The sequence below is a fragment of the Oncorhynchus mykiss genome, chromosome 15 (assembly GCF_013265735.2).
Source record: "Oncorhynchus mykiss isolate Arlee chromosome 15, USDA_OmykA_1.1, whole genome shotgun sequence".
NCBI lineage: Eukaryota > Metazoa > Chordata > Actinopteri > Salmoniformes > Salmonidae > Oncorhynchus > Oncorhynchus mykiss.
In genome coordinates this window covers 3,139,159-3,156,099 of record NC_048579.1, presented here as the reverse complement: position 1 = coordinate 3,156,099, position 16,941 = coordinate 3,139,159, and the positions used below count along the sequence as shown (strand labels likewise).

The window sequence follows — 16,941 nt, the reverse complement described above, 5'->3', positions numbered from 1 at the left end:
ACTCCCCTCTCACCAGACACTCCCCTCTCACCACACTCCCCTCTCACCACACTCCCCTCTCACCAGACACTCCCCTCTCACCAGACACTCCCAGACACTCCCCTCTCACCAGACACTCCCAGACACTCCCCTCTCACCAGACACTCCCCTCTCACCAGACACTCCCCTCTCACCAGACACTCCCCTCTCACCAGACACTCCCCTCTCACCAGACACTCCCCTCTCACCAGACACTCCCCTCTGACCAGACACTCCCCTCTGACCAGACACTCCCCTCTCACCAGACACTCTCCTCTCACCAGACACTCTCCTCTCACCAGACACTCTCCTCTCACCAGACACTCCCCTCTCACCAGACACTCCCCTCTCACCAGACACTCCCCTCTCACCAGACACTCCCAGACACTCCCCTCTCACCAGACACTCTCCTCTCACCAGACACTCTCCTCTCACCAGACACTCTCCTCTCACCAGACACTCTCCTCTCACCAGACACTCTCCTCTCACCAGACACTCCCCTCTCATCAGACACTCCCCTCTCACCAGACACTCCCCTCTCACCAGACACTCCCCTCTCACCAGACACTCCCAGACACTCCCTTCTCATCAGACACTCCCCGACAAAACCCAGAACTCTCAGTCAGTAAATCACAGATCCTTTTTCAGCGAATCAGAGTTCACCGCATATTTACAGTACGTCATATTTTTCATCACTACAAATGAATCAGACAAAGGGTAATCGTATCTCACGGTTACCATATCTTAAAACGTCTCTATACAAATCAAACAAAAGCAGGGAGGGAGGATATGAGGACTCACCACTGGATTCTCAAATATTTGCCACAGATCGCCGTTGTAATGTGATGTGTTAAAGTTAGCTGTGGAAATTAGCCTTCCAAACTCGTGACGGTTTGTAATGTACATGAACATTCCCTGTAGCGGACAGAGAAAGTCAAATTAGCCTTCCAAAGTGGACAGAGTAGATAGTAAATAGATTGTTTTCTAAGCATATACAATAATAGAGATGATACCGTAAATAGTACCCACATAGTGATTGACATGTCTCACCAGAACATAGTGATTGACATGTCTCACCAGAACATAGTGATTGACATGTCTCACCAGAACATAGTGATTGACATGTCTCACCAGAACATAGTGATTGACATGTCTCACCAGAACATAGTGATTGAATGTCTCACCAGAACACTATCAGACATAATGATTACGTGTTTAGGAAACCAAACAATGACAACCACATGTCGATAAATAATACTGGATCATTTATGGAGAGGTGTGGAAGGGGAGGAGTGAGGAGGTACATGTTAGAAGGAGGGAGAGAAGACATGGAGGGGGGAAGAAGGGGAGGGGAGGGAGGGACATGGTAGGGGGAGGGAGGGACATGGTAGGGGGAGGGAGGGAGGGACATGGTAGGGGGAGGGGACATGGTAGGGGGAGGGAGGGGCATGGTAGGGGGAGGGAGGGACATGGTAGGGTAGGGAGGGAGGGACATGGTAGGGGGAGGGAGGGACATGGTAGGGTAGGGAGGGACATGGTAGGGTAGGGAGGGAGGGACATGGTAGGGGGAGGGAGGGACATGGACGGGGGAGGGAGGGACATGGTCGGGGGAGGGAGGGACAGGGAGGGACATGGTAGGGGGAGGGAGGGACATGGTAGGGGGAGGGTGGCAGGTGGCTGGATTTGACATTCAGACTAGGCGTTCTGTCTTTCTCCCCTTGACAAATCACAGCTGGGTTGTTTTGGATCGTTGACCATCTGTTTTCTCTATAATGCAAATTATGTCTCCAATTTATGAATTATGATTTTCATGATGTGGTTTTTGGAGGGAGTGTGTCCTGCTGGGAGTAAAAAGGTGTAGCTAAGGTCTAAACAGCTAGCCTAGTCTGAGACGGTCAGAGCGTTGGGGAGAAAAGCTGGTGACATAGTTGTGGGGGTTAGGGGGCAAAGGGATTGGCTCTGGGGGGTTTAAATAATCATGGATGCAGGGAACTTGCAGGTGGCTCCGTGACTATAGCTCCGCGACTATAGCTCCGTGACTATAGCTCCGTGACTATAGCTCCGTTACTATAGCTCCGTGACTATAGCTCCGTTACTATAGCTCCGTTACTATAGCTCCGTTACTATAGCTCCGTGACTATAGCTCCGTGACTATAGCTCCGTTACTATAGCTCCGTAACTATAGCTCCGCTACTATAGCTCCTTTACTAAAGCTCTGTTACTATAGCTCCGTGACTATAGCTCCGTGACTATACCTCCGTGACTATATATAGATCAGTTACTATAGCTACGTAAATGACGCTACGTGACTATATATAGATCAGTTACTATAGCTCCGTTACTATAGCTCCGTTACTATAGCTCCGTTACTATAGCTCTGTTACTATAGCTCCGTGACTATAGCTCCGTTACTATATATAGATCCATTACTAAAGCTCCGTTACTAAAGCTCCGTGACTATATATAGATCAGTTACTATAGCTACGTAAATGACGCTACGTGACTATATATAGATCAGTTACTATAGCTCCGTTACTATAGCTCCGTTACTATAGCTCCGTTACTATAGCTCCGTGACTATAGCTCCGTTACTATAGCTCCGTGACTATAGCTCCGTGACTATAGCTCCGTGACTATAGCTCCGTTACTATAGCTCCGTGACTATAGCTCCGTAACTATAGCTCCGTTACTAAAGCTCCGTGACTATATATAGATCAGTTACTATAGCTACGTAAATGACGCTACGTGACTATATATAGATCAGTTACTATAGCTCCGTTACTATAGCTCCGTTACTATAGCTCCGTTACTATAGCTCCGTTACTATAGCTCCGTTACTATAGCTCCGTGACTATAGCTCCGTGACTATAGCTCCGTGACTATAGCTCCGTTACTATAGCTCCGTAACTATAGCTACGTTACTAAAGCTCCGTGACTATATATAGATCAGTTACTATAGCTACGTAAATGACGCTACGTGACTATATATAGATCAGTTACTATAGCTCCGTTACTATAGCTCCGTTACTATAGCTCCGTGACTATAGCTCCGTTACTATAGCTCCGTTACTATAGCTCCGTTACTATAGCTCCGTTACTATAGCTCCGTTACTATAGCTCCGTGACTATATATAGATCCGTTACTATAGCTCCGTTACTATAGCTCCGTTACTATAGCTCTGTTACTATAGCTCCGTTACTATAGCTCCGTGACTATATATAGATCAGTTACTACAGCTCCGCTACTATAGCTCCTTTACTAAAGCTCTGTTACTATAGCTCCGTGACTATATATAGATCAGTTACTATAGCTCCGCTACCATAGCTCCGCTACTATAGCTCCGTTACTATAGCTCCGTTACCAAAGCGCTGTTACTATAGCTCCGTTACTATAGCTCCGTGACTATATATAGATCAGTTACTACAGCTCCGTTACTAAAGCTCCGTTACTATAGCTCCGTGACTATATATAGATCAGTTACTATAGCTCCGTTACTAAAGCTCCGTTACTATAGCTCCGTGACTATATATAGATCAGTTACTATAGCTCCGTTACTAAAGCTCCGCTACTATAGCTCCGTGACTATATATAGATCAGTTACTATAGCTCCGTTACTAAAGCTCCGTTACTATAGCTCCGTGACTATATATAGATCAGTTACTATAGCTCCGTTACTAAAGCTCCGTTACTATAGCTCCGTGACTATATATAGATCAGTTACTATAGCTCTGTTACTAAAGCTCCGTTACTATAGCTCCGTGACTATATATAGATCAGTTACTATAGCTCCGTTACTAAAGCTCCGTTACTATAGCTTTGTGACTATATATAGATCCGTTACTATAGCTCCGTTACTAAAGCTCCGTTACTATAGCTTTGTGACTATATATAGATCCGTTACTATAGCTACGTAAATGACGCTACGTGACTATATATAGATCCGTTACTATAGCTCCGTTACTATATAGCTCCGTTACTATAGATCCGTTACTATAGATCCATTACTAAAGCTCCGTTACTATAGCTTTGTGACTATATATAGATCCGTTACTATAGCTACGTAAATGACGCTACGTGACTATACATAGATCCGTTACTATAGCTCCGTGACTATATATAGATCCGTTACTATAGCTACGTAAATTACGCTACGTGACTATATATAGATCCGTTACTATAGCTCCGTGAATATAGCTCCGTTACTATAGCTACGTTACTATGGCCACGTTACTATGGCTACATTACTATGGGTACATTACTATGGCTGCATTACTATGGCTACATTACTATGGCTACATTACTATGGTAAACCTACATTGTAAACCTACATTGTAAACCTACATGGTAAACCTACATTGTAAACCTACATTGTAAACCTACATGGTAAACCTACATGGTAAACCTACCTTGTAAACCTACGTTATAGGTAAACCTACATTGTAAACCTACATTGTAAACCTACATTGTAAATCTACATGGTAAACCTACATTGTAAACCTACATTGTAAACCTACGTTATATGTAAACCTACATTGTAAACCTACGTTATATGTAAACCTACATTGTACACCTACATTGTACACCTACGTTGTACACCTACGTTGTACACCTACGTTACAGGTAAACCTACATGGTAAACCTACATGGTAAACCTACCTTGTAAACCTACCTTGTAAACCTACCTTGTAAACCTGCGTTGTAAACTTACGTTGTAAACCTACATTGTAAACCTACGTTGTAAACCTACATTGTAAACCTACATTGTAAACCTACCTTGTAAACCTACCTTGTAAACCTACATTGTAAACCTACATTGGAAATTGATATTGACACCAAATAGAATAATGAAAGCAGTTAAAAACCTTTGGAACTCTGAGCATATGGAATGTTTCCGGGTTGGGGGAGTCTTTTTCTCTGTGATTGGTCTAAAACGAAGGAAAATCACCATGTAAATGTTGTAATGTTTACGTTTTGTCAGAGAGAGAGCTTGATAGATACAGTAGGTAGGTAAGACGTAACATACAGGAGGCGGTGGCATGGGAAGGAGATGAGCCTGCTGCATTGCACGAGGAAGACCAAGATTCCCTCTGAAGCTGATGTTTTGGTAGTTTTTATCTTAGTAAGTGTTGCATGCTGGGACAGAGTAAAGTGACGTAGCAGAGCTCCATGGTAGTAGGTGTTAGCGTGGGGTGACACGTGACGGGATGCCATAACGCCCAGCTGGACAGACAGACTAGACAGACTAGTTCAAAGTCTAGAAGGACCAGGGCAGTAAAAAAAACACAAGGTTTGGAAATCAGCCAGACATTCCCATTGTTTGGACATGGTCACATGACACAGACGAGCAGAAGAGGAGGAGGAGGAGGAGGAGGAGGAAAGGAGGTGCAAAATGATGGGACCAGTGGAGCGGAGAGCCCTGCTCGCACCAAAGATGCTGGAGATCATGCCTTAAGGACATACAAACACATGGAGACAGACTGGGTACAGGATACCACAGCAGATGGTTACCTAACATAAACTAACATAACCTAACATTACATCACCTAATATAACATAAACTAACATGACCTAACATTACATCACTTAACATAACATAACCTAACATTACATCACCTAACATAAACTAACATAACCGAATATAAACTAACATAACATAACCTAATATAAACTAACATAACATAACCTAATATAAACTAACATAACATAACCTAATATAAACTAAACTAACATACACTAACATAACATAACATAACCTAACATAACATAACCTAACATAACATAACCTAATATAAACTAACTTAACCTAATATAACCTAACATAAACTAACATAAACTAACATAAACTAACATAACCTAAACTAATATAAACTAACATAACATAACCTAATATAAACTAAACTAACAAAAACTAACATAACCTAACATAACATAATCTAACATAACATAATCTAACATAACCTAACATAACATAATCTAACATAACATAATCTAACATAATCTAACATAACATAATCTAACATAATCTAACATAACATAATCTAACATAACCTAACATAACATAATCTAACATAATCTAACATAACCTAACATAATCTAACATAACCTAACATAACATAATCTAACATAACCTAACATAACATAATCTAACATAATCTAACATAACATAATCTAACATAATCTAACATAACCTAACATAACATAATCTAACATAATCTAACATTACATAATCTAACATAACCTAACATAACATAATCTAACATAATCTAACATAACCTAACATAACCTAACATAACATAATCTAACATAACCTAACATAACATAATCTAACATAATCTAACATAACCAAAGACAATAATCTAACACAACCTAACCTGAACTAAAATAAACTAATATAAACATGAACTAACATAACCTAACAAAAGTATCATTAACTAATATAATTTAACCTAAAATATACAGGACATCTGGTTGGTATATTCGATCTCTCCCTATCCCAGTCTGCTGTCCCCCACTTGCTTCAAGATGTCCACCATTGTTCCTGTACCCAAGAAGGCAAATGTAACTGAACTAAATGACAATAACGCCCTGTAGCACTCACTTCTGTCATCATTAAGTGCTTTGAGAGGCTAGTTAGGCTAGTTAAGTCCACCTTACCTGATACCCTAGACCCACTTCAATTTGCATACCGCCCCAATAGATCCACAGACGATGTATTTGCCATCACTCTGCACACTGCCATATCCCATCTGGACAAGAGGAATACCTATGTAAGAATGCTGTTCAATGACTATAGTTCAGCCTTCAACACCATAGTACCATAGTACCAGTATCAAGCTAACCAATAAGCTCCGGGCCCTGGGTCTGAACTCCACCCTGTGCACCTCGGTCCTGGACTTCCTGACGGGCCTCCCCCGGGTGGTGAAGGTAGGAAACAACACCTCCACTTTGCTGATCCTCAACACAGGGGCCCCACAAGGGTGCGTGCTCAGCTCCCTCCTGTACTCCCTGTTCATCTATGACTCCAACTCAACATCAAGTTTGCAGTCGACACAACAGTAGTAGGCCTTATTACCAACAATGATGAGACAGCCTACAGGGAAGAGGTGAGGGCCCTGGGAGAGGGGTGCCTGTAAAATAACCTCTCCCTCAATGCCAACAAAATGAAGGAGCTAATCGTGGACTTCAGGAAACAGCAGAGGGAGCACGCCCCTCTCCACATGGACAGGACCGCAGTGGAGAAGCTGGAAAGTTAAGTTCCTCGGAGTACATATCACTGACAATCAGAATTGGTCCACCCACACAGACAGTGTGGGGAAGAAGGCGCAACAGCGCCTTTTCAACCTCAGGAGGCTAAAGAAAATTGTACAATAACCAGATGTCCTGTATAATCTAATGCATATCAACCAGAAGTCCTGTACACTGTCATATTCTAAACAGAGTATTATTGTCAATTCAGGAGCTGCTAACTAGATAATCTGAGTGGTTTTACCAGTTCTCTAGCGTGTCTGCACAGAGCCATGTCAGGATCCAGTTTCTCCAAAACAAAATGGTTCCTCTCCTTCAGCTGGTTTCTCAGGACCTCTCCCTTTATCAAGTATATATGAGCCATGTAGGGAATGTTCCATACACCCCTGAGAAAAGAGTGAGAGAGACAGAGGTCATTTGCATATTGTTACAACATTGCCAATAATATAAATTTGAAATGTCCAGATTATTTTACAACTATTGTGAGCGTTATATTTACTGTTCATTTTTTTATTGTTTATTTCCCTTTTGTTTCTTGTCTATGTCCCTTGCTTTGGCAATGTTAACATATTTTTCCCATGCCAATAAAGCCCCTTGAATTGAATTGAAATTGAGAGAGAGATATGGATTGAGAAATATAGAGAGAGAGAGACCAGAGAGAAAGAGAGAGCAGAGAGAGAGAGAGAGGGTTTAGTTTTAGTACTGACAATAAATCATATTAATCAGCTGCAATACATATTTTTCATTATATTCAACATGTTCAACACATTCAACATTCAACTCTCCTGGATTAGGAAGTGATCACTCTCCTGGATTAGGAAGTGATCACTCTCCTGGTTAGGAAGTGATCACTCTCCTGGATTAGGAAGTGATCACTCTCCTGGATTAGGAAGTGATCACTCTCCTGGTTAGGAAGTGATCACTCTCCTGGATTAGGCAGAGAAAGCTGGAACATGATCACTCTCCTGGATTAGGAAGTGATCACTCTCCTGGATTAGGAAGTGATCACTCTCCTGGTTAGGAAGTGATCACTCTCCTGGATTAGGAAGTGATCACTCTCCTGGATTAGGAAGTGATCACTCTCCTGGTTTAGGAAGAGAAAGCTGGAACATGATCACTCTCCTGGATTAGGAAGTGATCACTCTCCTGGATTAGGCAGAGAAAGCTGGAACATGATCACTCTCCTGGATTAGGAAGTGATCACTCTCCTGGATTAGGAAGAGAAAGCTGGAACATGATCACTCTCCTGGATTAGGAAGTGATCACTCTCCTGGATTAGGCAGAGAAAGCTGGAACATGATCACTCTCCTGGATTAGGAAGTGATCACTCTCCTGGATTAGGCAGAGAAAGCTGGAACATGATCACTCTCCTGGTTAGGAAGTGATCACTCTCCTGGTTTAGGAAGAGAAAGCTGGAACATGATCACTCCCCTGGTTTAGGAAGTGATCACTCTCCTGGTTTAGGAAGTGACCACTCTCCTGGTTAGGAAGAGAAGTCTGGAACATGATCACTCTCCTGGTTTAGGAAGACATATGTCTGGTTAAGGAAGAGAGATCTGGTTTAGGAAGACAGAGGTCTGGTGTAGGAAGACAAGGTCTGGTTTAGGAAGACCAGAGGTCTGGATTAGGAAGACAGAGGTCTGGTGTAGGAAGACCAGAGGTCTGGTGTAGGAAGACCAGAGGTCTGGTTTAGGAAGACAGAGGTGTGGTTTAGGACGACAGAGTTGGTGTTTAGGAAGACAAGGTCTGGTTTAGGAAGACAGAGGTCTGGTTTAGGACGACAGAAGTCTGGTTTAGGAAGACAGAAGTCTAGTTTAGAGAGGTCTTTCCTAAAACAGATCCTTTACGGTTTATTTGACACACAACCATTCACTCACATAACCCATAAACCATGGCCCTGACAACCAGGTATACTACCTAGTAAACTAACTAGTAACCCATAAACCCTGGCCCTGACAACCTGGTAAACTAACTAGTAACCCATAAACCCTGGCCCTGACAACCTGCTAAATTAACTAGTAACCCATTAACCCTGGCCCTGACAACCTGGTAAACTAACTAGTAACCCATTAACCCTGGCCCTGACAACCTGGTAAACTAACTAGTAACCTATAAACCCAGGCTATGACAACCTAGTAAACTAACTAGTAACCTATAAACCCAGGCTATGACAACCTAGTAAACTATCTAGTAACCTATAAACCCAGGCTATGACAACATAGTCAACTATCTAGGAGCTTTCACAGTTTAAAGGTAGAATTTTGTGGAATTGTGGCTTCCATGAAACAGATCAGTGTGTGAGAAATACTCCTACATTTACAAATCACCCAGCATGTTGATATACAGGAGTGATGGTTTATAGGAAGAACCCAACCTCATTGGTTGAGGACAGGAGACTCACACACGCTTGCTCTGCACGATGTCGATGTAGTCTTCAGAACGGGCATAGTAACCATCCAGACTCAACGCTCCCCAGAAGTTGGACCACAGCTTGCCATGACGAGTGACAAGGGGACCAATTATTTTCCTGCAGAAAAGAGAAGAAGAAGAAGAAGGAGAAGAAGGGGAAAAGACTCAGGGGGCTAATTTGATATAGAGGAGACATAACCCACTATTAAATTATTCGAAAAACAGGAACATTTTACATTTGGCTAGAAAATAATAAGGGATTTATGTCAACAGAGAAAAATGGCCTCACGTGTGCTACCTACAGTATATCCCACCAATAGAATCCCCATACTTTAACGATGACAGCTTCTCCATCCTAGAGAGGAAGATCAATCATTTCCAGCCTCAGGAACATGTACTACTTTGGTGACCTAAATGCCAGAACAGGACAAGAACCTGACGCCCTCAGCACACAGGGGGACAAACACCTACAGTATTCACTCCAAAATATGACCCCTAGAAACAACTATGACAAACCTACCAACAGAAATAGGTCACAACTTCTGCAGTTATGTCGCACGCTGGGTCTGTACATAGTCAATGGTAGGCTTCGAGGGGACTCATTTGGTAGGTACACCTATAGCTCATCCCTTGCCAGTGTCGTGGAAATTTCCTCTATTTACCAAATCATGAGAGCAAACCACACACAAGTCAGAGTTAGTTATCACAAAGTCCATCTTTAATTATATGAGCTCTATCACAACCCTGTGACTCTCAGATCAATTCAGTGTCTATCAATGAATTCTCTGAGAGTCCCTCCCACATTTCAACTGAGATCCTTTATAGCAAAGACACACACAGGATAAGACCGCATCGGCATAATTCATCGTTCAGCTTTGTCTCCTAAACTATGTTATTTTCTCAAACTCAGAACCATAAACCAATCCTCCATATCAACAGGCATATATCAAATCCATCCTATCTTGACAAGATCACAGAGACACACTGACTGGCACACAGACATTGTGGAGCCAAGAGATACACGCTTGACCTCTCCCCTCTCGCCGGCTCAAGCAACTTAGTCTTGACATAGAACAGATAGTGCAACCCTGCCACAGTATTATACAAAAATAACATTCTGATGAGAAGTAACTTACAAACATATGATGAATGTAAAACATCTTACCTATGTTACCAACCAATTCTGATTATTCCCCAACACCAGTTATAAGTTTGATTATTTTATCACTGATCTCAACCCAGAGCCTCTTAGACCATTCACAGTCAGCCCACTAACACCCCTATCAGATGACAGCAAAACCCCAGTCTCCCTGAACAGAGCTATAACTCAATCATCAAAGCCAAAGGATCTGAACAATTTTAAGAAATGCTGTAGATGGAAGGAAAGTAGTGTGGAAACCTACAAAAAAAACAATTAGGCAACAACACATTCAAACCCTTTTGGACAACTTCCTGGAGAAAACATTTCACTGTAATTTTTTAAATTTAACTAGATAAGTCAGTTCAGAACAAATTCTTATTTTCAATGACAGTCTAGGAACAGTGGATTAACTGCCTTGTTCAGATCAACAGATTGTTACCTTATCAGCTTGCGGATTTGATCTTGCATCCTTTCAGTTACAAAGACCCCAGCCACCCCAGTCATAGACTGTTCTCTCTACTACCGCATGGCAAGCGGTACCGGAGTGCCAAGTCCAGGACAAAAAGGCTTCTCAACAGTTTTTACCCCCAAGCCATAAGACTCCTGAACAGGTGGTTACCTGGACTATTTGCATTGTGTTCCACCCCCCCAACCCCTCTTTTACGCTGCTGCTACTCTCTGTTTATCATATATGCATAGTCACTTTAACTATGCATTCATGTACATACTACCTCAATTGGCCCGACCAACCAGTGCTCCCGCACATTGGCTAACCGGGCTATCTGCATTGTGTCCCACCACCCACCAACCCCTCTTTTACGCTACTGCTACTCTCTGTTCATCATATATGCATAGTCAATTTAACCATACCTACATGTACATACTACCTCAATCAGCCTGACTAACAGGTGTCTGTATATAGCTTTGCTACTCTTTTTTCAAATGTCTTTTTACTGTTGTTTTGTTTCTTTACTTACCCACACACACACACACACCTTTTTTTCCACACCATTGGTTAGAGCCGGTAAGTAAGCATTTCACTGTAAGGTTTACACCTGTTGTATTCGGCGCACGTGACAAATAAACTTTGATTTGATTTGAAGTCAAACACTCTAACCACTAGGCTACCTGCCGCCTTCACCTTCACCCCGCCTTCACCCCACCTTCACCTACACTTCACCTTCACTTCATCTTCACCCCACCTTCACCCCACCTTCAACCCCCTTCACCTTCACTTCACCTCACCTACACTTCACCTTCACCCATCTTCACCCCACCTTCACCTTCACCCCACCTTCACCTACACTTCACCTTCACCCCATCTTCACCCCACCTTCATCTTCACCCACCTCACCATCACCTCTTCACTGTAATAGTGTAGTGTAAACTTTGCAGTATAAAGCCTAAGACTATATTTGACTTCTCAGCTTCCCTATCAAATCTAAAAATTGCAAATCAGACAACCTAAGAAAATGAACAACAATGACAAATGATTTGAAGAAGAATGCAAAAACCTAAAAATGAAATTGCAAAACCTATCCAACCAAAAACATAGAGACCCAGAAAACCTGAGTCCACACACACATTCACTATGGTGAATCACTAAAACAACACAGAATACACTACGGAAAAAGAAGGAACAGCACGTCAGAAATCAGCTCAATGTAATTGAATAGAATCTAACCACTTGGAACACACTAAACAAACAACACAAATAGTTATCTATCCAAAACGGAGATGTGTGGATAAACCACTTCTCCAATCTTTTTGTCTCTTTAACAAAGAACAAGCAGCAAAAACATATACATGATCAAATACAAATCTTTGAATCAACTATTAAAGATTACCAGAACCCACTGGATTCTCCAATTACATTGAATGAGTTACAAGACAAAATAAAAACCCTCCAACCCCAAAAGACCTGTGGTGTTGATGGTATCCTCAATGAAATAACAAAAATATACAGACCACAAATTCAAAATGGCTAAACTTAAACATCATCCTCAGCTCTGGCATCTTCCTCAATATTTGGAACCAAGGACTGACAACCCATATTCACAAAAGTGGAGACAAATTTGACCCCAATATCTACCATGGGATATGAGTCAACAGCAACCTTGGAAAAATACTCTGCATTATAATTAACAGCAGACTTCTACATTTCCTCAGTGCAAACAATGTACTGAGCAAATGTCAAATTGTTTTTTTTAAACAAATTACCGTACGACAGACCACGTATGCACACCCTAATGGACAAACAAACAAAAACAAAAACACCTCAAATTGGACGAAGAGTTCTTCTTCAATGAGTCGGGCACGACACCCAGCCAGGACCCAATCCCCGTGACTAAGACTACTGCACGACACCCAGCCAGGACCCAATCCCCGTGACTAAGACTACTGCACGACACCCAGCCAGGACCCAATCCCCGTGACTAAGACTACTGCACGACACCCAGCCAGGACCCAATCCCCGTGACTAAGACTACTGCACGACACCCAGCCAGGACCCAATCCCCGTGACTAAGACTACTGCACGACACCCAGCCAGGACCCAATCCCCGTGACTAAGACTACTGCACGACACCCAGCCAGGACCCAATCCCCGTGACTAAGACTACTGCACGACACCCAGCCAGGACCCAATCCCCGTGACTAAGACTACTGCACGACACCCAGCCAGGACCCAATCCCCGTGACTAAGACTACTGCACGACACCCAGCCAGGACCCAATCCCCGTGACTAAGACTACTGCACGACACCCAGCCAGGACCCAATCCCCGTGACTAAGACTACTGCACGACACCCAGCCAGGACCCAATCCCCGTGACTAAGACTACTGCACGACACCCAGCCAGGACCCAATCCCCGTGACTAAGACTACTGCACGACACCCAGCCAGGACCCAATCCCCGTGACTAAGACTACTGCACGACACCCAGCCAGGACCCAATCCCCGTGACTAAGACTACTGCACGACACCCAGCCAGGACCCAATCCCCGTGACTAAGACTACTGCACGACACCCAGCCAGGACCCAATCCCCGTGACTAAGACTACTGCACGACACCCAGCCAGGACCCAATCCCCGTGACTAAGACTACTGCACGACACCCAGCCAGGACCCAATCCCCGTGACTAAGACTACTGCACGACACCCAGCCAGGACCCAATCCCCGTGACTAAGACTACTGCACGACACCCAGCCAGGACCCAATCCCCGTGACTTAGACTACTGCACGACACCCAGCCAGGACCCAATCCCCGTGACTAAGACTACTGCACGACACCCAGCCAGGACCCAATCCCCGTGACTAAGACTACTGCACGACACCCAGCCAGGACCCAATCCCCGTGACTAAGACTACTGCACGACACCCAGCCAGGACCCAATCCCCGTGACTAAGACTACTGCACGACACCCAGCCAGGACCTAATCCCCGTGACTAAGACTACTGCACGACACCCAGCCAGGACCCAATCCCCGTGACTAACACTACTGCACGACACCCAGCCAGGACCTAATCCCCGTGACTAAGACTACTGCACGACACCCAGCCAGGACCCAATCCCCGTGATTTACTGGAGAAGGAAACTGAGATTTCGAGGCAAAAGATCTGGGTGCCTTGCGAGGATCAGGCATCGAGTGGCTAATCTGCCCTCTGTTCTGCTAGCTAACGTTCAATCGCTGTCAAATAAATGGGACGAACTGAAAGCAGGTATATCCTACCAACGGAATATTAAAAACTGTAATATCTTATGTTTCACCGAGTCATGGCTGAATGACGACATTAAGAACATACAGCTGGCGGGTTTTACACTATCGGCAAGACAGAACAGCAGCCTCTGGTAAGACACGGGACGGGGGCCTATGTATTTATGTAAACAACAGCTGGTGCACGATATCTAAGGAAGTCTCAAGGTTTTGCTCGCTTCATGATAAGCTGTAGACTGCACCATCTACCAAGAGAGATTTAATCTGTATTTTTCATAGCTGTCTGCATTAAATTAGCTGTATTCCACCAAAAAAACAGGAAAACGCTCATCCAGAGGAGGTGCTCCTAGTGGGCGGGGGCTTTCATGCAAGGAATCTTAAATCAGTTCTACTGAATTTCTATCAGCATGTTAAATGTCTAACCAGAGGGAAACAAAATTCTGGACTACCTTTACTCCACACACAGAGACACGTACAAAACTCTCCCTCGCCCTGCATTTGACAAATCTGACCATAACTCCATCCTCCTGATTTCTGTTAACAAGCTAAAATTATAGCAGGAAGCACCAGTGACTCGGCCAATGAAAAAAGTGGTCAGATGTAGCAGATGCTAAACTACACGATTGCTTTGCTATCACAGACTGTAATATGTTCCGGGGATTCTTCCGATGGCATTGAGGAGAACACCACATCAGTCACTGGCTTTATCAATAAGTACATCAAGGATGTCGTCCCCACAGTGACTGTACGTACATACCCCAACCAGAAGCCATGGATTACTGGCAACATTCGCACGGAAGCTTATAACAAATCCCGCTATGCCCTCCGACGAACCATCAAACAGGCAAAGCATCAGTACAGGAATAAGATTGAATCGTACTACACCGGCTCCAACGCTCGTCGGATGTGGCAGGGCTTGCAAACTATTACAGACTACGAAGGGAAGCACAGCCGAGAATTGCCCAGTGACACGAGCCTACCAGAGGAGCTAAATAACTTCTATGCTTGCTTCGAGGCAAGTAACACTGAAACATGCATCAGAGCACCAGCTGTTTCGGATGACTGTGTGATCACGTTCTCCGCAGCCGATGTGAGTAAGACCTTTAAACAGGTCAAAAGGCCGCTCGGCCAGATGGATTACCAGGACGTGTGCTCCAAGCATGCGCTGAACCAACTGGCAAGTGTCGTCACTGACATTTTCAACCTCTCCCTGTCTGAGTCTGTAATACCAACATGTTTCAAGCAGACCACCATAGTGCCTGTGCCCAAGAACACTAAGGTAACCTGCCTAAATAACTACCGACCCGTAGCACTCACTTCTGTAGCCATGAAATGCTTTGAAAAACTGGCTCAAATAAACACAATTATCCCAGAAACCTTAGACCCACTCCAATTTCCATACCACACTAAGAGATCCACAGATTAATTCATCTCTATTGCACTCCACACTGCCCTTTCCCACCTTGACAAAATGAACACCTTTGTGAGAATGCTATTCATTGACTACAGCTCAACATTCAACACTATAGTGCCCTCAAATCTCATCACTCAGCTAAGGACCCTGGGACTAAACACCTCCCTCTGTAACTGGATGCTAGACTTCATGATGGGCCGCCCCCAGGTGGTAAGGGTAGGTAACAACACATCAACACAGGGGCATGTGCTCAGTCCTCTCATGTCTTCTCCTGTACTCCCTGTTCACTCATGACTGCATGGCCAGGCACAACTCCAACAACACCTGTTGTATTTGGCGCATGTGACAAATACATCTGATTTGATTTGATTTGTTAAACTTCAAAAAAGCTTGGAGGAAAAAATACAAACATTACACAAATAAAATTGGCAAAAATCACACAAATTTCTTTCCACTGGGCCGTGGGGTGAGAGCTTAAGCCCCACCCTCTTCTTTTTTTCCTTTTTTTAGTTGTTGTTGAATTTTTTTTTTTCTTAACACAGCGGAAGCCAGCGCCACCAATGTGTCGGAGGAAACACCTGGCGACCTTGGTCAGCGCGCACTGTGTCCGGCCCGCCACAGTAGTCGCTGGTGCGCTATGAGACAAGGATATCCCTACCGGCCAACCCCTCCCTAATCCGGACGACGCCAGGCCAATTGTGCGTCGCCCCCACGGACCTCCCGGTCACGGCCGGTTACGACAGAGCCTGGGCGCTGCAGTACAGCGCCCTTAACCACTGCGCCACCCGGGAGACCCAAGTCCCACCCTCTTCAACCTATATATCAACGAATTGGCGCGGGCACTGGAACAGTCTGCAGCACCCGGCCTCACCCTACTAGAATCTGAAGTCAAATGTCTCCTGTTTGCTGATGATCTGGTTCTTCTGTCCCCAACCAAGGAGGGCCTACAGCAGCACCTAGATGTTCTGCACAGATTCTGACAGACTTGGGCCCTGAC

The 16,941-nt window shown here is 44.1% G+C and overlaps 1 protein-coding gene across 2 annotated transcripts in view; it reads right to left on the bottom strand.

The window, feature by feature from the left end:
• Positions 1-16,941, bottom strand: part of LOC110490878 (procollagen-lysine,2-oxoglutarate 5-dioxygenase 2) — a 124,828-nt gene that overhangs the window by 13,671 nt on the left and 94,216 nt on the right. The window contains exons 12-15 of one of the 2 annotated variants that reach the window (XM_036945650.1): positions 9,666-9,791; positions 7,509-7,650; positions 4,882-4,944; positions 820-933 (exon numbers count right to left, since the gene is read on the bottom strand). In XM_036945650.1, the coding sequence (XP_036801545.1) occupies positions 820-933; positions 4,882-4,944; positions 7,509-7,650; positions 9,666-9,791 (445 nt within the window). The remainder of the gene's footprint in view (positions 1-819; positions 934-4,881; positions 4,945-7,508; positions 7,651-9,665; positions 9,792-16,941) is intronic. The other variant, XM_036945652.1, reaches the window with a different exon arrangement.